General features: G+C 48.1%; 1 protein-coding gene across 4 annotated transcripts in view; it reads right to left on the reverse strand.

The window, feature by feature from the left end:
- The window catches only part of Gel (Gelsolin), a 151677-nt gene that overhangs the window by 49333 nt on the left and 77596 nt on the right, over positions 1–24748 (reverse strand). For all 4 annotated transcript variants that reach the window (XR_013322576.1, XR_013322577.1, XM_077699863.1 and 1 more), the window contains exons 3-5: positions 10681–10749; positions 7530–7660; positions 2829–3109 (exon numbers count right to left, since the gene is read on the reverse strand). Coding sequence is in view for 2 of the 4 variants with exons in the window: in XM_077699863.1 (XP_077555989.1) it covers positions 2829–3109; positions 7530–7660; positions 10681–10749 (481 nt within the window). In the remaining 2 variants the exon portion in view is untranslated. The remainder of the gene's footprint in view (positions 1–2828; positions 3110–7529; positions 7661–10680; positions 10750–24748) is intronic.

The following is a 24748-nucleotide window of genomic DNA, read 5'->3' on the forward strand; positions in this document are numbered from 1 at the left end:
ACGAAATGACTGATTTTTTCACCGAAGTACTTCACGATGGCTTAAGCAGATTTGTACCCAAAAAAACTAAAAAAAGTAGCAATTATCCGTACTGGTTTTCATCTGAACTAAGAAAGGCCCTTGGTAGAAAGAATCGAGCCCACAAACAAGCAAAAAAAACTGGCCAAGAGAGGTGGCGGAGCGAGTTTCGTCAACTCAGGTCGCATTGTAAAAATCTGCTTAAGCGCGATAGGTCCAGTTATATAGCCGCGGTTGAAGCCGATGCGCCGCGCAATGCTAAAGCTTTCTGGGGTCATGCCCGTGCACAAACTTCCAAAAACAACCCTGGAGATATTAACCTCATTGACAAGAGGGGTGACAGCATTCCTGACGTTCCTAAAGCTTTTGCTCAACAATTCAGTTCAGTATTCGGCAAGAAAAGTGCAGCCTGCCCCCCTCAAGTGTTTCCGGGGTATGATAAAAGCTCAGAATGTTTTATTTCGGAAAGTCTTGTATCAAGAGCTCTAAAGCGAGTTAAGCCCTCTTTTTCGTGCGGCCCTGATGGCATTCCTTCGGCGGTACTGAAGGCGTTTGGGGATCTTCTTGTTCCGGTCTTGACGCGATTATTTCGAACGTCACTCAATACCGGCAAGTTCCCTACTCGTTGGAAGACTGCGCGGGTTGTTCCTATATTTAAGTCAGGGTCAAAGTTAGACCCCACAAACTACCGCCCGATTTCTATTCTCTGCGCTGCTTCAAAACTCTTTGAGACTGTACTACATACAGTACTCTCTTTCAGCGTAAAAACTATATTATTACCTCAGCAACACGGCTTTCTCGCTGGGAGATCGACCACCACTAATCTCGTCAACTTCATGCTGCATGCTTCGGAAGCTGTGCAAGGGAGAGGTCAACTTGATGTAGTCTACTTTGATTTAAGCAAGGCTTTTGATGTCGTCTGCCACGAGCTCTTAGCCAAAAAACTATCTGAGCTTGATATACAACCATCCCTGATATCTCTTATATGCAATTATCTATGTGATAGGTCATGTTTCGTGCATGTAAATGGACAGTCTTCTCTTTCCTATGAGGTCACCAGTGGTGTCCCTCAGGGCTCAGTTCTCGGGCCACTTCTCTTCTCAATCTTTATAAATGATGTCGCGACAATATTTAATGATTGTAATTTTCTTTTATATGCCGATGATGTAAAAATATTTAAATCTGTTTCCAACTCTGCCAGCTGTTCCGCTCTCCAGAGAGCAATCTCGTCCTTCTCGCATTGGTGCTCATGCAACAAACTCCTCATTAATACATCTAAAACTAAGGTAATGACATACACAAGAAAGACTGACAACATCTTGTTTCCCTATAACATCAACGGTGAATTACTCCCACGTGTGGTAGAGGTTAATGACCTAGGCGTCACTTTCGACAGTAAACTGAGCTTCTCTCCACATATTCAGGTAATTACTCGTAGAGCTCTTCGATCGCTTGGCGTTGTCTGTCGCGTGTCCAAGGAGTTCAAGGAGCCGATTTCTCTTCTCAAGCTCTACACAACTATATGTCGTCCTCAGCTTGAATATGCATCTGTTGTCTGGAACAGCACGAGTAAAACAAACCGTAAGCTTGTAGAAAGAGTCCAAAATAAGTTCATATCTATCTTCAACCATCGCTTTGGCGATAGTAGTAATTATAACCCTGGATCGCCCTCTTCATTGACGCTATCATGCTTAACTTCCAGGCGGAACAAGGCTGATATTCTCTTCCTCTTTAAAATTATGCACGGCATAGTGTCTTGTGGTGAGCTGCTACAACATGTTCGTCTTTATGTGCCGCAAAAGTGGACCAGGAAACATGATACCTTTTGCAACTCCAATTGTCTGCGTGTCTTGTGCCCTGTGTGCCGACTGCAATGCACGTACAATCGGTACTCGGATTACCTTGATATATTTAATGATTGTCCTACTCTGTTTCGCAAACATGTCTGTGAGTTTGTATTGGCGTAACTGCCAACTTTTCTTATTCTGCATTTGTCTTTTATCCTTGAGTTCATGCACTTAAATGACTTTCATTCCGTAACTTCAACATAAGCTATCCTTTCGTTTTTTTGTATTTTGTATTTTATTTTGTATTTCAAAGATGTGTACATTATGTTTCGTGTGTTTCTGTTTCCGTGCGCCAGCACAAAGGCCCCCCCGGCTGTTCCTGGGCACACAAATAAATGATTGATTGATTGATTGATTGATTGATTATTGTACGTTTAAGTGTCAGTGTTGGTAATGCTGAAACTTTTCCCCCCCCTTTTTTTTTGGAACTTCCTAATATGTTGCTAGAAAACCTTGGTTATATACGTATACTCTATGTCATGTTGATTCAATATTTGCTTGTATAGTTCCTATTTTTCACATCTACTGAACGTTTCGCTGGCCGAGTGGCATGGCTTGCAACACTAAGCCTGCCTTTTCTTTTTTGACTTTCTGTTCTTTTTTTTTCCTTTTTTGCTTTCTAAGATTTCTGTAACTATTTTTACTTTATTGTTTATGTCATACATATAGTTTTTGTGTGTTGTCTTGTCTTAATTGTAGTGTTTTTGTTTGTATGGTGTACCAGTACCAAGACCCTAGGGTTGTTCCTGGGCACCTAAAATAAAGGTTGATTGATTGATTGATTGATTGATTGATTGATTGATTGATTGATTGATTGATTGATTGATTGATTGATTGATTGATTATTACTTCGGGCCCCAAGAAGACGTAATTCTAGAGAGTAGTCAGTCAGGCACCTTGGCGACGTTTACGTTTCTACCATCACACACTGCGCGGACGTCGAGACCAACTACAGGCACGTACCGATGATGCTGATCTTGCTGCGTCCCCCGTGGACGTCGTCCCGGATGCCGGTGGCCACCTGTATGGCCTTGACCCTCTCGAGGCCCCCGCTGCGGTGGCCCACGTACACGTACACGTTGTCCCGGCAGTCAAGCACGAAGCAGTCGCCGTGGTTCAGTGAACTGGCCTCCATGGGCACCTGCCGCACGCGCACATTGCGCCGACCCTTGACCTGGAAGAGCCGCTTGTGCACCGTCTTGTCCACGCTCTGCAGGCCGGACTCGATGCCGCCCTCCAGGTACCTGCCGGGGGTGGGGTCACATTGCACCTCACGTCAAGTGACTGACTGTTTCACTTATTGGCTAATTGATTAGTAGACTTATAGGTGATTGACTCATTGCTCAGCCTATCAATCTCCGAAATTGACCAGCGCAGCGCACTAGAATACATCGCAGGAGGTGATGCCCAGAACAAGCAGCGTTTATACAAATCCTGCGGTTCAGCTACACCACAATGCACGTGGTTTACAAATTCATGCAGCCGGCAATCAAATTCCAGCGAATGATGTTGAGCATACGATTTGAGTCCAAATTTCAGTCTCCGTTGTGGCACTACGCAATGCAAGCATGGTGATGCAGTGCCAATGCGCGGATACTATACCCCTGAGTCAAATGGTATGCAAGTTGTTGCCATTTGCTGAATTTCCTTGAATAGCGGCATGTTTTTGTCAATGGAATGCATTGTGCTGTTGCCGAATCACGGGATCGCCTTAAGTTTGAGAGGACGTCGCAGTTGAAGAACCTCTGTAACTGCGTCGAATAGAGGCACGTTTAGTCCGCTCTACGGGGAAGAGTACAAGGCCATGTCCCAATTTTGCAGGTGCGTCGCGGTGGCAATGGCGTCTACCCTGAGAATCCTCGTAGTTCGAAATAGAAAAAATGCTACCACACTTTCGTATAGGCGGAAAAAAATCCGTTGTATCTGGCTGTAATGAAGTAACTAAAATGTCCGGAAAAGTAACGCAACCTTCTGCCCAAGTTCAAGGATAGTGAATAGGTTGTGCCTTCTTGGTAAATAAATACACCCCATCGTGATACGTTTAGAGCCCTAGACATGATGAGACACCAAGTTTATAAACGCACCGAGCCCGAACAAACAGGTCTGCGCTAGAAGATAGCACTACGAGATCGGCGGCGCACTGCTAAGGAGCGCCCTTCGTTGCAGGTCAACCAATAAGCCAGCGTCGGCGAGGTTGCTGACGCAATACGACTCTCTCATCTAACAGATTTAGACCAGCCCAAGCCAGTCGGAACGTTGTTCTCCACGAGCGCACTTGCTTCAGTAACCTTAATGCCACGCCGTTCAGCACGGTCATATCCTGGACGCGCATGCGCCCTGCACTCAGAAATAACGATCATGCGCTTGTGCACCGAGCTTACACCGTTTGTAGGCCCCCTTATAACGAGCTATTAATAGCTAGTCACTGTACCCATAACGAATGGCTGCAAGAAAAATATCCCTCCTTGTGTGAGCCTTTTCCAGGCTGCCGTTGCATGGAGAGAAATATTTTAGTAACCGCATGGCGCTTTTCGTTAACGAAAATGTTGCTCATTAGCGGAGACAAGCACTTGTTCGGCATAGTTATTTTAGTGTGCTGTTGATTTAACGAGAAAAAAAAGGTGCTAAGAAGAATTACAGGGATAATGCCTCAACAGTACGTACGTAAAGAAAACCAAACAAAAACTTGCAGGTATTGCAAACCTTAAATGGCACTCATGCTTGAGTGAGACTAAATAGCACCGCAAAAATGTGCAACTACTTCGGTTACTCTGGTAATTGAAACCAGAACACTAAAATAATAGGCAAATGAACAAAAACAATCCGGCCTCGTCGAGGATACATTACGTACTAGATGGCGCAGAAACGTTGAAGCTCTTTGACGCGCGGTTACACCTTTCTAACAGTACACAACTTAAGGGCCATGCATTTCCCAGACCTTCTTGCCTGCACAAGTTACCATATGTGCAAAGAATTGGCCCATCCTACTCGATGTTATTTTCTTCTATTTTTTCTAATGTCTCCGTGGGACAGGGTCACGCGCAAACATGACTTGTTGCCTTACGAGCTGTGCAACAATAAGTGTGTGCCCTGGACCCATTAGAGTCAAGTTTCGTGTCTCCTCCGGTCCCCGTCTATTTTCTTCCAAGGAAGCCGTCAATATCTCTTTTGTGTTCGCATGAATAACGTTGCAGGTGCACCTTGACATACTACGCTCTCATCCGTTTGCGCAATTCTATTAGTCTGCCTTTCGTGTCGGTGGAAGAAGGTAAAAATAAAACGAAGTTTATACCGAGCCAGCCGTGGCTTAGTGACTGTAGCGTTTATTCGAAACCAGGTAGCGGTGGCTGTTTTTCGGATGTACGAGATAAACAAAAGCGTTCCTAGGAACGGCATTAGTTGCGTATGTAGGGATTAACAGGTGAAATAAATTAACCCAGATATCTCAATACAGCACATTTCACACGCCCTGGCAAAAATTCAGCATTTCAAAGGGACCATGCAGACAAAATGCAATTTTGGTTCATTCGAAAGATTACCTCGTTAAAATAACACTGACACCACTTTTAACGCGAACTTCATTGAAATAAGCTATATAATATTGAAAAAGAATAATGGTCATGCCACCCACTAGCTCATTCCCGCACTAGAACCTAGGACGTATTATGGACAGCTGTGCGATTGGTTAAGGCCGGCAAAATCCAACGCAAATTGAACAGGGGCTCTAAGCTTGCAGAATGATCTATTTGCGCTTAAATTTCATGCATGCTCTTTTTATAGCAACAAGAATGGTGAGGTAAACAATAGAAGTTACGAACGCACGCGTAAACATAGAAGCACCAGTGCGTACTGCGCGCACTATGCCGGTGATAACTGCACAGGCGTCTGGCGCGTCTAGCTTACACTGGCAAACTGGCGTAAGCGATATTGTCATTGACTTCTGTGACTCTGTCGAGAAGACCCGATGTTCCACGAAACGAGCACTATCAACCGTAACAAACATTGTCCAGGCACAAATCCGGTCAAATACAAAGCCAGTGCGGACAGCGGTCTCACGCAGTATGGTGGCGCCATCTGGGGGACTGACAGCAAAAACAAGGCGATCCGCCGTTCGCTGCAGCCATAGTCCGCATACTTACGTTCGCTTCAGTACTTGCTCTGGATACGTCATCGCAGACGTCACAAAACACACGCTTCAGCAGGAGAATCAAAATTATGGCTTAAATTGTTTAATTTCTCAGTGAATAAAGCATAGTTTGGCGCCGAACAAGCGCGTATTATAAAACATCAAATCTTTCGAATAAAACAAACTTGTATTTTGTATGCATGGTCCCTTTAAGCCTGAATTTGTGTGTGTGTGTGTGTGTGTGTGTGTGTGTGTGTGTGTGTGTGTGTGTGTGTGTGTGTGTGTGTGTGTGTGTGCGTGCGTGCGTGCGTACGTGCGTGGTTGTTATGCACACCAAGTGGTTGCCCATTTGCGTTGTCAAAGGAAAGCGGTTTTCATTCGGCGATGACTAAAATTCTGTCAACAACAACGTCTCCACCAGAATTTGAACCGGGGATGCCTCGGTGGATTAACTACTCAAAACACATCGCGTCCTGTCTCTTGCATGTCCTCCCGTTTGCCCTTACACGCCAGACAGATTATGTTGTTTAAATTCATATTCTTTGCGAACTGTCACGCGATTTTCAGCGCCCTTTCATTTGTGCATACAAATGTGTAAGTCTATTGACTAAAATTTGTATTTCGCGCGGTGACTACACGAAGTAGAAGAAGCCTCCTCGAAGACGATTGTTCATTATTTGCAGCTGGCCATAAGTGGTGACTTTTCACCCGCTTAATTTAAACCTAGTACGGCGAGGCGCGTCAGGAGCAAGATCTCCACAAGGATGCCAGTTGGAGAAGGGGTAGGGCATGCAAAATAGTTCAAAATACTCACAGGTGAGTTCGAGCATACATGGGTATTCGTAAGTGAGTACTCGTGAGTGCACACTTTTTGCACTGATGAGTCATCAGACTGACTCGACATGCCACCGAAATTTCAGTCCGGGCTTGCACCCATTTACATCATGCTCACGTCTTAATTCTTATGTGCTTTACTAGCACCGTACTCATACGTGAGTTTGAGCAAAAATGAATACGAGGTCATACACTCACGGAAAGAGAACGCCTACCATATGCAGTACACGAATACCCTTCCGCATTCTACTTCAAAATTCTTAGTGTGGAACACCACAAAAATGGACTTTTTTTAATTTAGGGCCTACACGCATTTACATAACGCTCATATATGCACTGGTAACATCGCACTCACTCACACGTGAGTTTGAGCAAAAATGAATACGAGTTCATACACTCACGGTTAGAGAACGCCTACCACGTGCAGTGCACGAATACCCACCCGCTTTCCACATCAATATTTTTACTGTGGATCACAATAAAAATGTACAAGTTTTTTTTATGTATGCGTTTCTGTTGTTGTGTTTTCTTGTTTTCTTGTTGTTGTTTTTTTTTTTTTTTTGCGCAGGCCGCACGTTCTGGGCGCACCACGTTCTTGTTTCGGCACCCGGCCATCGCAGGGCCAGTACTACAGCACGTTCGTAACACTCTGATCACGCGCTTCAAGCAAAAGCGTTAGCAATAGGTGATAATCTTTGGTTCACCTGATGCCCGTCTTGAAGTAGGAGAGGAAGAGGTCCGACTCGTGGTCCTGGACCTCCCGGTGCTGCACCGGAATGCCGCCCAGCGAGTCGTCCAGCTCCACGCTCTTGATGGCCGCCACAGTGTACTCATCCTGCATCCAGCCAAAAACGGCAGGAGATGCCACGCAAATGTTCGTCCCAGCGGCAATCGCAGCAGGATGATGTGCAGAGCAAGCGACAGAATACAAGCAGAGGAAAACTTCCAGTTTGGATTCCTCGCGCGTGTATTGGCACTGAAATTGACCGTAAGCGAATCCCCTAGCCTTCCAGCTCATTAAACGGATTTTGCACGAAAGAAGATATGCCGGTAGTGAAGAACGCTTCGTTGCCGTACTAATCAAATATCATGAAACGAAAGTTGTTAATGCACATAGATTGTAAGTTTTATGAAGAGCATGCTGAGCCTACTGGACCAGGCATGTGATCCTAGAGATTATATGCGTCGCATTGCATGTCCTGGAAAACCACATTCTTATCTGAAAATAACAAGATTCGGAACAATGTTGCGTGTGCATTAGAAAATCATGGTCACGTGTTCATCACGCTGACTTTATACGGTGACCCCCTGTAGGGCTCCTGGAAGGCACTGCATGTACCTCGTTGTGCGGTTCGCACACGCTCTGCGTATTGGCGTTCACAAGTCATTATGCATGCCAAGGATACAAATGACTAGTATTAGCGATATAACCCCTATGTGATCCCATAGGCGCACACTTTGAAAGCACCATGACAAACTGAACGCTATGCTCGCGAAATGATGATTACGCTAACGAGCTTACATGAGATAACCTGTCCCTTGTACATCATTCCCAGGTGAACTTCATCACTCGAGTAACTCAACCGGATGACGTAATTTTCTACATCCAAGAAATTAATAGTTCTCGACCCTCTGGATGCCCTAGGCTTAAATTTGCAAATCGTCTTGAACGTATAAGACAAACTTCGTCGTTTTGTGTTAAGGGCCACCTACCAAAAAATCATCTTTTGCTTGGGTTACAAGGGACGGACTGCTATACCCTGTACTCGCGGCAGCCGGATGGCGACGCTTGTTCGCATGTTATCATAAGGTATGATCTGTGCTTCCCAGATTAGAGAGCTATACTAATGCGTTGAAAGACCGCTCGGAGTAACTGAAAATGTCGATAGAAACATGGCGTACATTTTTCTTTGGAATGCTTGCACGATCTTTTAGGTGTTTTGTTGTTGCATTAAAGTACATTAATTGCATCGGATAAAATTTTGTTGACAAAGAAACTATAGAGGCCAGGCCGTGCTTGATAGGTGTACTCGGAAAAACAGGAGCCGTAGCCAATAACTGAGCTTACCACTGAGCCAGAGTGGAGCCAAGTTCTCCCGGTAACTCAGTATCTTCCAAACACCCTTCAAACCCTGGATTTTGTGTTTTAACCTAACTATTTTTCCTGTTAACCTGCACTCATGCCTTCAACAACTCGTAAAATAGGCGTAATTATGAAGAAAAAAATGCAAAAAAAATTCAGTTTGAGGGTCTCAGCTAAATAGTGATCCTTATATTTTAGCTCAATACTCATAGCGTGATCGGTGAAAGGCGCAGCAGCCACACCAGACTCCACGCAGTAAACTATAAGGCATATATATATGATTTGAAGGTATGACTCATTGACAGCAATGAGTCTTAAAAATGGCTCGATAAAGCAGCTATCCTGTACCTCGCGAACGTATTGTCATTGTGTTGAGAACAACTGGAGTTTTTAGCTTCGGACGCCTGCAGTCCTTTTTTTGAGCAGTAAAGCTGTCTTAGAATTCGTATGCAACATATTCCGTGAATCAGTCGACGACAGAATCAAATTCAATCAATACAGGACCGTGCGAGCGCACCTGCGATCATTCGAACGGTGGTAGCGGCTAGATCTGTTAAGGTTAAAACTTGATTGAGAGGCTACAGCTGCATCTGTCTCTGCGGTAATAATTAGCGTGGCCATGTTTCTCATATGATCCTTAGGATTAGTATTAGTAGAGATATGATAAACCACCTCAAAGTCACCTTAAGCACGCTTCAAGGTTTCGCTGCCCGAATATGTATACGTTATGGACGAGTAGGCTGACAGAAGTCATAAGCAAACACAAGACACAAGCGAAGGTGAGGCCATCAGTGAATAGAGAGCTTTGCATCAAAGCCAACCTATGAGCTAACGTTAATTTAAATGTAAAGGCAACAATTTCCGCTGATGAAAAAGTAAAAATATAACTGCTTTTGCCTGCCCAATGGTCCGTATCTTAAGTGACAGCGTCCGTCTCGCGACCCTATGGTGTAGCACAGATAAAGAGGTCCCTTCAAGGCCACCGCAAGGAAGTTTCAAGGTCGCTAGTTGCAGCTCCCGCTATTTTCGCGTCAAGTAGACTTGCTCCTTCTACAACTCAAATCTCAACACCAATAACGCGGGTAATATGAAATACTGTTCTTCCCTTTTGTGATCTACAGCATTCCTCCGTCTCGCTATAAATGACGTAGCACCGCAATTGTCTCTGTTTTTAACGTCTCGGTATGACTCAAAAGTATGTTGCGCCCTAATTGTTCTGGAACCTGTCTGACACTTAGTGGCCCCGTCCACTTGTCATGCTTGGTTGAGAAGTTCTAGCAAAATCGGCTTCTTTATCCCAATATCGCCCGCATCACTTGCCTTCTGCATTAGTTCTCTATCGAACTCTCTGTGTTCCCTAGATATCCGTCTGGGCTGTCAGGTAGTCTCCTTTATTTATCCCCCAGATTCTCTTTCCTCTTCAATGGTTCCCTGGACAATGGTTCCCTGGACGTGTCTGATGTACCCCTTCCGTACAAACCTAATGACCGCCTTTGTGCCTCGTTGCTTCGTCGTCCCTGCGTATTTTCGCGTTCCGCTCTAGCAAGTAGAAATACCCCCTGTAGGACAATTCATTACGGTAGTTAATGAGCTGATTGTTACGATAGGGATCACGTGGCTGTGGGACGCCATCTTGTGGACGCCCAATACCATTTCCCTTTTGTACCACGTCCTTAATGATGCGCTTGCTTACTCTCGTCCTGGCTTAGGAGGGCCAGACTACAGCGCCACGCTGTTGTCAGAGAGAGAACTACGTAGTTCGGAGTACAAACCTGCGACGTGTCCTGTCCCAGCCAGAAGTGAATGTTCCACTCGAGTCGGCCGCTCCTGGCTTGCTTCGTCTGTTGACAAGAAAAGAAAAGAAGAATGAGGGGTAAGCTTAGGTTGGAGATCGACATCTGCAGCTGCTTGCTTCCCAGCCTCCGGAAAAAGTACGCAGGCTTTGGCGGCAAAATCTGAGCACGACCACAAGTGGGCGCTTTCTTTGTCCGCCTGCAAAGAGTACGCCGGCATGCGTGTGTGTGTAAAGGCGAAAATAAAGGACACTACATTCGACCACCCGTCCTCCTTTCGTTCAGTTACGTCTTTTATTTATTTAAAGGGACCCTGCAACACTTTTTCAACTTTTCTTGAAATCTTAAACGCTTGCAGAATGTAGTCACCCAACACACCCAGTACTTAGATTAGGGGGTTGCAAAGTACCTCAGCCATAAATTACTGATCTATGCCCATCAGATAACTTGTAAACTCGCTCAAAAGATATTTCTCTTTTTCCCGGTCTGGACGTTCTTCGACGACTCGAATTATGTCACTAAGGCCATGTATCGGCTGTTGGCCGGTTTTCCTTCAGTCCCAGCAATGAACACTTTTCGATAGCAACTCTAAAAATAAAGCAAAAAAAAAAAAACCAACGGAAGGCGTATCTGGTGCGACGAGCAAATCACGCAGTGCCGCTCCGCGCTGGCGATAACTATAGCTTTCGCAGTGGTTCCAGAGGCGAAGGAAAGAGTGAAAGCGCTTATCGAAAGTGTTGCAGGGTCCCTTTAATCTGTTTCACACCCGCGTGGATAGGAACAACGCGTATTCGGGCCAACAAAACCACTCACCCGGGTGGGAGGTATACCATTGAATGCTATAACCATACATCACATTCCCTTAATTGTTCCCAAGAAGCGTGAGGTGGGTGTATAGGCCTCGCATTTCATTACTTCTCCTGCGGCGCTCGGCACAATGGAGACGAAAGCGCCGCTGAACAAGCAACACATCCCACGCAAAGGACTCCGAAGACACACACACACAAAAAGAGCTCATCAGCGCGGCCGTGCGCGAGACGCTAACTGCATACCGCGTTAAAGTACAATTACCGGGAAAGCAGTTGCAGCACTTAGAGCGTGTCTCGTAGATTCATAAATGTCCCAACATGCAGTTAAAGGTACCTTGAATAAATCGAGCTAGCTGAGATAACGCAGCTTTAAGGTGCGATACCGGGTACGCGGAATAACGGCGGGTGAACATGAAAACGTTTCGTTTCATTGCTGAACTTCGATCTCCTCTTATCTAAAATTATACAACTTTGTACTTTGCCTTTGGCAAAGTACAAAGAATGAGTAAATTTTCGCATACTCTTTGCATGGCATGCAGTTTTTGTTCTTAATCGTTTACACGATGCGGCAGTCGAACGCTCGCCTAGAAGCCTCTCAAAAGCTGCCGGGCATGTGATACACTGCAAAATTTGTTTGGTTTGATGACAGCTTACATCCTTGTCATTTGTAGACGCACTTATGCCCCAATGACACCTAATTGATTGATTGATTGTGGGGTTTAACGCGCCGACGCAACGCAGGCGATGAGGCGCGCCGTAGTGGAGGGCTCCGGATTAATTTTGACCACCTGGGGATCTTTATCGTGCGCCGAAATCTCGTACACACGGGCGTTTTTGCTTTTCGCCTCCATCAGAAAAGCGGCCGCCGCGGCCGGGAATCGAACCCGCGACCTCGTGCTCAGCAGCGCAACGCCTTAGCCACTGAGCCACCGCGGCGGGCCCCAATGACACCTAAATGCATCCCATGTGTGAAACGACGATATCTTCGCCGAACGTTCGGCGAAGTTTTGGTCGCTTAAATGTATTCGACAACAAAGTCGGCCATCTCTGTGGCCGCTTGTCCACGTTCCCGCACAAAGAGAGGGACGTAAAAGTACCATAGAGATAAAGAAGCCCTGCAGAAACGAAACCATGTTTAAAAGGCTTCACCTGCTCTTACTCCCCGTCCTCCTAATATCATCATCCCCCCTCACCACCACCACCATCATCATCATCGTCGTCGTCGTCGTCGTCATCATAGGTCGGCAAAACAGAAAGAACTCACTCAAACTCAATCACAATTTTTTTTATTCACGCTGTACTCAATCAAACTCAGACTCAAAAAGCTCGTCTGTTCACAAAATCACTCGTACTCACTCATAAAATACTCATTTGTAATCATACTCACTTGTACTCAAACTCATTTGTCCTCACGAGTATTCGTACTCAATCTGTACTCATGAGTACTGAATCTGTACTCATGAGTACTCACTCTGTACTCATGAGTACCACTCTGTACTCATGAGTACTCAATCTTCTGTACTCATGAGTACTACTCATTCCACACTCACGAGTACTACTCATTCTGCACTCACGAGTACTACTCATTCTGCACTCATGAGTACTACTCATTCTGCACTCATGAGTACTCAATCTGTACTCATGAGTATTCAATTTGTATTACTCACGAATAATCAACTTATCAGCACTGTTAGCTAGGTCGTATCTCGAATGGAAGAATAAATAGAAAAAAATAAAACGTTTAATTGATTAGAAAAACACAGGTTACATATATATCTGGACAGAGGAAGAAACGTCTGACGCGGTGCACTGTCGTAGGGCGACTTACTGCGCGAAGGCACGTACATGTGAGATAGGGAAACTGAACGTAAGCACTCGCGTTGCGTCTGACGTCTCCTCTTGTTTCAGGAATAAAACAACGAAGTCTAGGCCGGGTCGGGCTCAGGTGAGCTCGGGACTTGTTGGTGCGGCCATGGCCGTAAACTGCGGTTTTGTGCGTGTCTTCGGGTGGCAGCTTTTGTCGTCAATTTTCGTTTCTGGGCGCGCTGATACTCTCGTAATCGTGCTCCAAATCTGAATTGTGCCTGCCCGCAGGCACAATGAAACGTTCGCGTAGATTGACGTCCGTTCGTATCCAGATCACTGTCCGCTTGTCCACAGATGCTCGATGCTGGCGTTTGTTTTTTGTTGTTCCAGATACTAGAAACTTCGTTAAGAGGGTGTTCGTCTCGTCGAGTTTCGGTGAATTTCAAACCTGCTTGATTTTATTGTGTGTGTGCCATGGGATTGCCTTCGTCAGACCTGAACTTGACAGTGTTTACGGCGTTGCGTTAGCCGCGCCGCTTCCGTCGGCGATTGTGTTCGTGTAGCTCGTCGCGTGCTTGATGCATGTGGGGGCGTAGACGTCCGGTTCGTCCGGTGGCGAGTAGCGTTGTGTAGGGATGGCATAGTTCGGCGCGTTGAGGACGTTTCTTGAATTGTCGTGTGCGTTGCGTATGGTGCGGGAGCCGTTTGGCTTTTCGTTTAGTGTGTGGTAGCGTGGCATTTTCGTAGGGTGGCATGGCTGATCGGTCAAGGTCGTTGCGGCTCCGTGCTCGCAGTCGCAGTGGTTGTTTCGGAAGTGAAACCGTTGTGTTGGGGAAGCAGGCGTGCTTCATGCCGTCCGTTCGGTCCCACATTTCTTGGCGTCGTAAGCGTGATTTCATCGTTAGGGCATTCGATGCCATCGTCTGGATCGGGTTCATTTGTTTCCGTTCTTGCCGAGTCCGTGTCGTCGCTCAAGCCCTCGTCTTTTTCCCGTTGTTTCGAGAATGCTATAATCGCTATCTCTCCTATACAAGCAGGCTCCGTTTGTCCCGAGTTCGCTTGCTCGCGGTTGCGTCCTCCTGTACGAAATGGTGTTTATCGTGTGAGTCTCGGTCGGAGCGTGGGTGCCGGGGATCTTGTTCGTTCTAGCTCGGACATGCCGCATGCGCTGGCCGTATCGTTGCTCGTTGACGGACCTCCCTGCACGAGTGTTATGTCGTTCGTCCGCTGGACGTCGGGCTGGAGCAGCGGGTGTGGAGAGCTCGTACGTTGCGGTAGGGTTGAACTGCGTGCGCTGGGTCTATTGTTGCTTGTGGCCAGGTGATTTCTGTGGTTGTAACATTCGCTGGCCAAGTCAGCAATGGAAGCGGAGGATGTCGCGAATAGTAGTTTCCTCCGTGTGTGCTGGCTTAGTGGCGTTCCGTGCGCTGTGCATTTCGTTCGCCGTGGTCAGCTCCACTGGTTCAAGTTGGATGTCGTTCGTCGCCTCTGGTGCGTTTCGTGCGCTGTGCGTCTCGTTTTATCTAGGAAACTCCCCTATAATTGGTGTGCGGTTGTTCGCCACGTATGGTGCATTTCGGCCGCCGTGGGTCTTGTTCGCTTGTCGTGGCCATATCCACCAATCCGGATGTGATGTCGTTGGTTGCGTGGACCGGCGCCGGGACAGCACGAGCGAAAAATGTACGTACTGGCTCCGTTGCGTTCCGTGCTCTCAGCGTTCCGTTCGTGTACGTCTGTACCGGAATAGCGGGTACCAGGAACGTGGTGCCTTCTGGCTCGTGCACGCTGCGTACGTTGCGCGTCTCGTTGCTCGTTGCTGGAATGACCTGCGCGTGGGCGATGTAGCTCGTGGGCGATATAGCAGAGCAATTAACGTGTGTTCGTTATCTCACCAGAAATGCACTGACCTTTGATGCGTTTCCGTAATCGTAGCGATTACTTGGGAGAGGTCCGGTGAGCACGCAATTACAATTTTGCATGCGTCGTATCGTTCATGTGCGTGCCATCGTGCATTCTGCCTATGTCCGGATCTCGTGCAGTCCAGGCACCGTGGGAAACGTGCGGCCGGCTCTCGCCAGTTGTCTCTGAAAACTTTCTCGTTCATCACGAAATCTTAACAACTGACCTGATCATACTGTCAAGTTTCTTAAGATCGTTTTGTCGTACCTTGAGATAGGGCACTGCATATGTTATGCAGCTGATGACGAAGGCCTGCACTAGGCGGAGCGTCTCGCATTCCTGGAGGCCCCCGTGTTTGCCTGGTACTCGACCGATCATGCGGCTGATTTGTTCACACGTGCATTTAAGTTTGTTAAGGGCAATGGCGTTATTGCATTTGTTATTACTCCATTTTAAAACGTCCACCGAACGTTTAACACAGCTCGGGATGCACAATACGATCACTGAGCTCATAGAGGCTCAGTACACGAGTCAAATCATGCGACTGTCAATGATAACTACTGGCAGGCAGGTCCCTGAAGATCTCCGCATCGCCCTACCCCCTACCACTGAAGACAGAGCGGACATCTCTCCCCCTTGGCGCAGCAAACTAATCGCTAAACCTCTGCCCCGTAATATGCATCCTGACCGAAACTCAGGAAGAAGGCAAGCCCGAGCAACAGCCATAACAAAACAATATTGCACCCGTTAAGGCGTGTATTGTGTAGACGCAACGGGGCCCACACCGGAGGGCATCTGTACGGTTGCGGTCGTGCATGAGGGCTAAAGGTGGATGTACTATCGGTGAAAACAAGTAAAATTGAGTTTGCTGAAGAGACGGCTATAGCTTTGGCCGCCACTCAGTCTGACGCAACGCACATGTCTGACTCGCAACAAGCTTGCCGAAATTTCATCAGGGGTCGGATAGCACTCCTAGCTAGAAAAAAAATTCTCACAAATGCCAATCCAGAAATATCCGACACCATAAAACAACTTGTATGGGTACCTGACCACCAGGGAGTAGAGGAGAACGAGGCTGCGCACACAGCCGCCCGAGCGTCTCTCCCCGAAGTTCCTTTGACTTCCCAGGCTCTGACCGTACACTTGTACCTTACCCGCTAACCACATTCTCTGAGGTCACAACATACCTCCGCCACGGTAGGCGGGCGTTGCCGGTGCCCGCCAAGGGCCTGGATAGAACTGAGGAGCGCCATCTTCACCGGCTGCAGACGGGCCCATTCTACAGCCCCGCAATGCTCAAACACATCAACCCGTCCTTCTCGGGTTCCTGTAACTTCTGCGGTCAGTGGGCAGACACGTATCATATGGTATGGGCCTGCCAGTATAATCCAGAGTTAAAAGTCAAAGTGAAACCAACGAGGGAGGGTTAGGAGGCGGCCCTGTCCGGCTGCTCGGACCTAGAGTCTCAGCGGGCTCTCGTCCAGCGGGCACGGGCGGCGGCCTCGACCAATGGGATCCCGGACTGAGGAATACCACCCAAGCAAGCAAGGCCTAACCGCCTCTCCCTCTATTTAACTCTGTCTTGCACATTAAGAAAGTTTTCCCTCCTCCTCCTCCTCCTCCTCCTCCTCCTCACGCAGCCTCCTGCTGTCAAATAGCGCCGCTTGCAGGGTCCTCTGCCGTTTGGTGTCGGAGGCAGCCTGAAGTAGCGTTGGTTGGCACATTCGTTCGTTTGGAGAGATGGCGACGTTCTCCGTTGTCCTCTAGAAGACGCTAGACGATGTCGTCCTTACGGCTAGAGCAGGGTAGCCTTCGTAATCGTAGTGCGCTCACGAACTGCTGTTTCTTCGCAGAGCATAGGACGTACCGTTGAAGACAGCAGTGTGTCGACCACCACTGACATGGAGTCCGTCGGTGCCTCACGTCTGCGCGCCGCACTCTCGTAGTCGTGGTGCGGTTCGTCCACGTCGTTCGTCTCTTCGTCCGTTCGTCCTCTCATGGCCTCAAATCCTGATCCTGTCGACTGCAACATATTAGCTAGGTCGTGGCTCGAATGAAAGGCTAAACAGAAAAAACTAAAATGTTTAACTAATTATGCGAGGCTAAACAAAATATGTGAGGCTAAACAAGGCGTCGCACGCGTTCAACTGGATATTATGATGTCCGATTCACAACTCACAAACGAGCTTAGGTGTACTCGGATATTTTATTTCCATTGCTGGGGCAAATTCCACCGCCACGACTGTACGGTGGGGCTATATGCTAACTTGATAATGGCACTACACGAGACCATATTACTACCGAACCTGAGCAAAATGTTTCAAAACGGGAACCTAATAAAACCATATTGGCGCACGTACGCCAAATTGTCGCTTGAATACGCACAGCGGAATGGTGCGGACAATTTCGGTGAGACAAACGTTACAAACCACGCAGTCGGTTTGACGCGAGTTACGTAAATTAACTGCGACTGTTGAAATGAGCGGTTCGGCTCACGAAACGACTACACAGCGTGACATGCGTCTACGGAAACTTCTAGACCGAAAAAGAGGGACTTCAGTACGTCTAGTACGTGCATTGTTAGCAGCCTCCATCGCCTCTCCCCTAAAACAACTGGAAGGGAGCAAGCGCAATGAAGCCGGCACGCGTTCACAGGCCGCGTCAACAAAAATAACTGCGGCAGTCAACAAGTGCCATAGGCGTAGAGCAACTGCGGCCGCGTTTCCCGCCGGGCCCTCACCCCCTCGTTTTTCCCTATTCACCGTTACCCCGTTGCGAGCAACCGCCGATAAACGCTAACAGCGCCAAGCAGGGACCGGGAAAGGGGGGAGGTGCAGTTTTCGTTGTCTAATTTTGCCATCCTTGACTATTAAGCTGCTCAGCGGCACCGCTAAATGTCTGCGACTCGTACACGCGCGTCCGGACTCGAGCTCGTGATAAAACTTGTTTGCACTACTGTACTCACGAGTGCATATACTCAAGAGGGCAAGCACTCGCAAAACCAGTATTCATGAGTAATGTACTCATGAGTACTGTGTACTCATGAGTACTGTGTACTCATGAGTACTGTGTACTCACGAGTACTGTGTACTCACGAGTACTCATACTCATTAGTATTCGAACTCATGAGTACTCATACTCATGAATACTGTACTCATGAGTACTCATATTCATGAGTAGTGTACTCATGAGTACTGTACTCACGAGTAGTGGACTTACCGCTGTACTCACTCGTCATCATACTCACCATTTTTTTCTGGGTGTGTACTCAATCATCATCGTACTCACTCGTGAGTTTGAGTACAAATGAGTACAAATGAGTGTACTCACGAGTGAGTACGCCGACCTATGGTCGTCATAAGCATCATCCTTGTCGTCGTTTACGCCATGTGACCACCCCCGCCATCGTCCTTTTTTATTTCCTTCCGCACACATTTTTATTGTTATTACCAAAAACTGATACTCATAATCAGCGTGATGATCATTTACTGAATGACCCTGTCACCACAGTGTTTCATACTAATATAGACTAAACTACAAAGTGTCGCTAAACTGCCGTGCTGCCATTTTGACCGCCATAGTAGTAGTGCATGACGCAGTACAGGGGCAACTTTTTGCTGTCGCTACACATTCTTCTGATTGACACAAACTAAACGCTACACGTACTACCCTCGTAGGTGCACGTATGTAGACGCTGAGAATCACGGGACTGTATGAGGCGGGTTTTTTTTTTTTTTTTAATTTGCCAGATCCAGAAACCGCAGCTAAGTGGGATAAAACAGCAGTGACAAGAAAAACTCGGCAATATTGCCCTAAAAAAGGGGTAGCAAGAAAATAGTTCAGATAACGCCCTGAAAACGTGTACACAGATCGTAGTTCGTATCGAAAATGAGACAGATCCTGCTAATTCACGGATCACGATGAACCAAAATCCCTTTGCCCAATTGGAGTTTGCTTTTGGCTTGAGTGTTCAGACTGTTTCGTGGGTGTTTTAGGAAGCTCTTTCTGCGTTTCGAAGCTGGCTTATTACGAATTTAGACGGCAATTAGCAGTTCAGCGAACGATCTGTCCCCAGATGTCAACGACGAAGTGAACGGAAGAAGGGAACGAAATGAAACAGAGATGTGAAACAATGAGTTTATGCCGTCTCCCCCGTTCCTACGAAATAACTCTGGTTATATTTATTTGTTTACTCCCATATTTAAAAATTCAGCACTTAACTAAATAGGTGCCGCTTACAAGCATTGGCAAATTTCCCCCCCCCCCCCCCTTGCTCCAAGAGTACGAACCACTTCATCAAGACGAAGAATAAGATATGAGCAGCCTTCTTGTGAAGCGCTTTGAAAATTCATGGCAAAGCAATGAAGAGCTTGCTTACTTCATTAGTGCATTGAGGCGTGCCCAAGATAGTTATCCTAGAAAAGAATTCGAAAAGAGGCGCTAATGGTGCCAAGAGGACTCACCTAGCTCTACTGTTCTTGAGACCCCGTTTGTTACATATTTTAAATGCCTTTTGCACCAAAACTCAATCGCACCATGCTTGAAAGTCAATTTAAATAAACTTTTCATAAGACTGCAGCATCAACTTGTGTGTTTCAATTCAATATGAGCCAAATCCAAACTTATCACCCCAATATTGCTGAAATTCACGGCATAATTTCTAATTACTTGTGGCCATAAACTCCCCCTAGCTGATATGTAAAATATGTGATATAATAGACTTGACAGCGCTGCATTTAGGAACGGTAACAAACTTCCGCTTGTTTCTCAAATTCGCGTTAGGTGGATCTGGCTCATTTCGGAAAAAAAAAAATTGCGGCGTATCTGCTCCTTTCGTTGCAAATGTCGACAAAAGACCATAGATTTTGTCGACATTTGCCAAGTAAATGCCTCCCTTCTCGTTCCCGCTCACCTCTCAGGCTGTTCCTTTTCCGTTGCGCTCCTTCCAAGGTAAACGCACTAAAGGTTTGCTCAAGTCCATTTAAATTTACCGCGTTCAACTGTTCCTGCAGGCCAGGTGCCTCAGTGCCAGCGCTGCCGTGCGGCGGAGACGCGCGTGTCTTGAAGCACCCTACTACAACGTTTATACAACCACGTAGCGTTCCACGAGCATCCCAAAGGGAACGTGGAACCTATCTAGTGGAACCTTTCGTCGCTGTTGCCGTTTGATTTCTTAAGTGCCGCCAGGAGCGCGGGCAACAGCAGGCGACGGTTTTCTGAAGTTAATGAGTGTTTCATTTGCTATCGCAAAAACCAAGCAGTCATGATTTTTTAAATAAAGGGACACTGCAAATATCACTTCTGCAGTGATTTTCTGCCTCATATTTGCGTAATGTTCTGTCCTTGTTCAACAATGTGACAAGTATGAACATTGACACCGGACTTAGAGGTTTAGATTTGGCTGTGAGTATATAAGACTATTGTGCAAAGTTGATTTCACTTTGGCCGGGCGACTGAATCGAGTCACAAACAGACATACAGACAGGCCAAAATTTCTGGGTTTAAGTAGCCCAAGAAAGTCTATCGTCTTTAAAAAAGAACGCCTCGTATGTATTATTGGTATGCACTTGCGGGTGCGTCTATCGGGGCTGGCGGCCACTTTTAGGCGCGGTTTCCCCGCCTAAACGTAGCCGCCATCTCCGACAGACTCATTAAGCACGCCCTTGATGCAAGCAAGTAGCCAGCACAGGCGCGGTGCTTCCGTCTCAGGCAACGTTTCCGCTGCAAGCCCGTGTCGACCGTGCGCCTGTGGCTTGACGGGGCAAGGGGGGAGCCACTGGCAGCAGACTAGAGGGACGCCACAATTGCCGTGAACACGTTCGCGTGAGTAAATAAACAAGCACGAGTGTCCGCCCACGGGCACGACGCGACAAGCCACGCGCCACGCTGGGCTCCCCGGAACCGTTACGATGCCGCCGGGGAGGGAGACAGCGGCGGAGGCCGTAGAATGAGTTTCACGCGCCAAGGGCGGCACGCGCCGAGGGACACACAAAAATAAGGCGGGAAAAGGAAGAACATACAAAAACCGCCGCGTGAGGCGACGCTCAGCTTTTCACGGCGCCGGCACACACCTACGGCTTTTTTACTATTCGAACCTCGTTTGAGTTGTGCGTTTTCAGGCCCTTCGCTGGCTTTCTACCGCCGAAAGACCCTATTTGCGCGTTAGACGGACACCAAGTCGTAAACAGGTCATAAGCGTCACACGCACCACCTTTGTGTAACCCCTTCTTAGCTCGTCGTGGGAGCTTTGTGCGCTGTTCCTTACCTTTTTAGTGATTCGCCTTCGTGCGCGAAGCCTCAGGATGTGCTCCATGGCTTTGGCTCGTGGTTTTCACATTCAAATTTTGGGGATTTTGCGCGCTGAAGCTTCCCCTTGGTCTGTCATAGTGTAGGTCAACGGTTTGATTTACACCGCCTGGGGATGTTTAACGAGCGTGGAAATCTTGACAGTGCGTGATCTCGTTTCCATCAGAAAAACGGCCGCCGCAGTTGGGATAAAACCGCACCTTTTGGCTAAACCGCGTAACGCCTCAGCGACTGAGCCACCACGTCCAGTGGCTCGTGGGTCAGCCAAAATCTTCATGATGTGGTAAAGGATGCTGTGTCGCAAGGGGTATCCGAAAAACGAGCCGACCAGTTGTGGACCAGACGAACTGTGACAACTTTCTGAGAAACGTATTGGTTACGGGGAGGTTGTGTCACGGTCCAAAATATGAAGCCGCAGGCGGCTTAAAACTGATGGCCTCAGGTTCTGTTGCGCGTCACACCTTGGAGAACACGCTCTCTTTCCCACCAACATCATTGGTTTCTGCCCCACACTGTCCACGCACGACGCCCTTCTTCAAATCCACCATGACATTCTGCAACACCCTCCCGCCAGAGACTGTGCGGAAATACTCGCGTTAGATTTCCATAAGGCATATTTGATCAGGTAGGGCACTCCGCCATTCTTAGCTCCTACACACTACACCTAGGAGCTCGCACATACACCTACGTACGTAATTTCCTCTCAGATGGGCACCGTCAAATCAAACACTTTCGACGTGGTCAACAGAGGCACTCCACAGGGGGCCGTTCTTTCACCCTTACTATTTAATATCCACATGCCCCCTCTTGCGAATGGTCTAGAAGCTATACCGTCCTTCCCCTTCATACTATGTGCGGATGACAGCACGCTTTGGGTCACGCAAGTTAGCGACATGCACATAAAGGCCACACTCTAAGCAGTGGCTGCCAGTCTCCCGTCTTGCGGCACAGACTTATTCGGCCTCTAAATCGGTACTCTTACTTCTTCCTCCGCTCTGGGTTAGACCCACTCACCCGACCTCCATTTAGATTATGCTGCACGGGCAACCAATCCCCGGAGTCTCCCAGCTTCGACTACTGGGCATGCCTCGCTAAGCCAACAGAAGTATCAAAAGCACTATACATCTCTTGTACACCCACACCATCCAAGCTATTGGTTTCATTAAACATATCGCGTCTCGTAGACAAGGCCTAACCGAATTAGAACGGCTGCGGCGGGTGCACTGCTTCCTCGTCAGCAGTTCTAGCTATATCACCTCCCGTACGCTCAGCTCACCCCCTCTCATTACACCTCCTTCGATGCCTCATTTCGAATAGCCTATCGTTCCGTTTTATACGGCCACCATACGCACTCATCCAACGACTCCTCGTGCTTGTAATACATAATATCATAGGTGAACGAATCTAAGCCTATGGCCTAGCCCAACTCACGCGACGCGCCTTTCCCAGACCCCGGATAGGAAAGGCTCGTGAGCTGGACCATGCCAACTCCCCGTTGCCACTAGACCATCCGGTGGTTCAATTCTTTAAAATACGGGCGTCGGTTTGAAGAGATGCGGTACTGGCATGCAAACGCGTGTATTCTTGGTTTGGGGCGTCGCATGGAGGGGCGAGATAAAGGTGAATATCCCATGGGAGTGTCCGAGGAGGGCCATTGCACAAAGTGCGAAGAGACAAGCAATACGGCAGGGGGCAGTGCGTGCCGCTTGGCGCCCTTCTGCCAGTGCTCCTCCTGGGACGCCTCAACTTTATTTAGCTGTTCCAAGCGACGCCCCAAACCAAGAATACATGCATTTGCATGCCAGTACTGCGTAGCTTCAAAACGATGCCCGTCGTTTAGAGAATTGAGCCCCAGCTCGCATCTCCTGGCCTCTCCGCGCACGTCTCCACATCAAGTCTATCCCACGAAATATGCGCCCAACCTACCACCACAGACGCCGTGACCGTGGTGGTAGGACACGGCGTCCAAGCCCACGGCGTTCAAGCACACCTCTCCCGCTATACCCTCCCTCTGAGCACACGCTCTACGTAGACGAAGCGGCCTACCCTACCCGTCCTGCCTCTGCGCTGTAGAAGGCGCTACTCCAACCAGTGGCGGTCCCAAGGGGGGGGGGGGGGGGGGGGGGGGGGGCGAAGGGGGCGATCGCCCCCCCCAAAGAGGTCCTCAGCTTCTTTTTTTTTTTTTTTTTTCGAAGCATTCCACTTGCGCGAGGTTAAATCCCACTTGTGCGAGGTCGCAAACCTGTTGCGACCGTCAGAAATACGGGCTCGAGTCAGCCGTTGCACCGCCTTCGGGGAGTCAAAAACCACTGTGTCGCTAAGTAATTTGTGCGCAAGCGGGTTACACCACATACGCGCACACGCCGGCATTGTTGTCACCTCCTCCGCAGAACTGGCGGAAGGAGAGAAGGGGTTCCTATTCGCCCCCACAAAAAAAAAAAAACACATCGCCCCCCACCCCCACCCCCCCCCACCCCCCCAAAAAAAAATTCGCCCCCCCCTAAAACCAATCTCTGGGACCGCTACTGACTCCAACATCGCTTCAGGTCTCAGCTACAATATCCACCACCTCTTTAATAACTGAGGAGGAAGGGGCCATTTTTCTTTCCCTTACTCCGTTACCTACCCTCCATATTGTCTATATATCATTTGATCTGACTCCCACACTGCCATACGAAACATATAAAGGGCGTCATTTCCGCTGCTGCCCTCAAAACTCTTCTTCACCATAAGGAAAGAAATTAAGGATACGGAAAAAAAATATATTCAGAATCCCAGTGCTTAAACCGTTACGCTACTGTGAACTCCTTCCCACGCCGGCGTAGGTGGCAATAAGACGGCACGCTAACATGCCTGAGATTTGAGATCCCAGGTTTCGCGCCTACACACGACATCCCTGAAATGTCTCACTCTACTCTTCTCATGTACAGGGACATAACTCATCCTTTCCGCCTCCTCCGCAGGAACCTACCTCCCCCGCACCCTTCACTTACTCCGCCGGCCGCGCACATGTGGGGACACGTAGAAACTCACACTTTCCCACACCGCACTCTCCCTGTGCACCCCGACCCCCACCAATGCGCGTCCCCTCACTGCCCCTCATGCGGTGCATCGGACACACTCTTCCACTCCCTATCTGAGCATCCGCGCGACTCCTTTCCCCCTCGCTCAATGGAAGCAGGCTCTGAGGAAGTGACCATCACGGCCAGAGTCTTGGGCGCCGCTGG

This window comes from Haemaphysalis longicornis, unplaced genomic scaffold (assembly GCF_048455015.1).
Source record: "Haemaphysalis longicornis isolate Haplotype H1 unplaced genomic scaffold, Haemaphysalis longicornis Haplotype H1 scaffold_2, whole genome shotgun sequence".
Lineage (NCBI taxonomy): Eukaryota > Metazoa > Arthropoda > Arachnida > Ixodida > Ixodidae > Haemaphysalis > Haemaphysalis longicornis.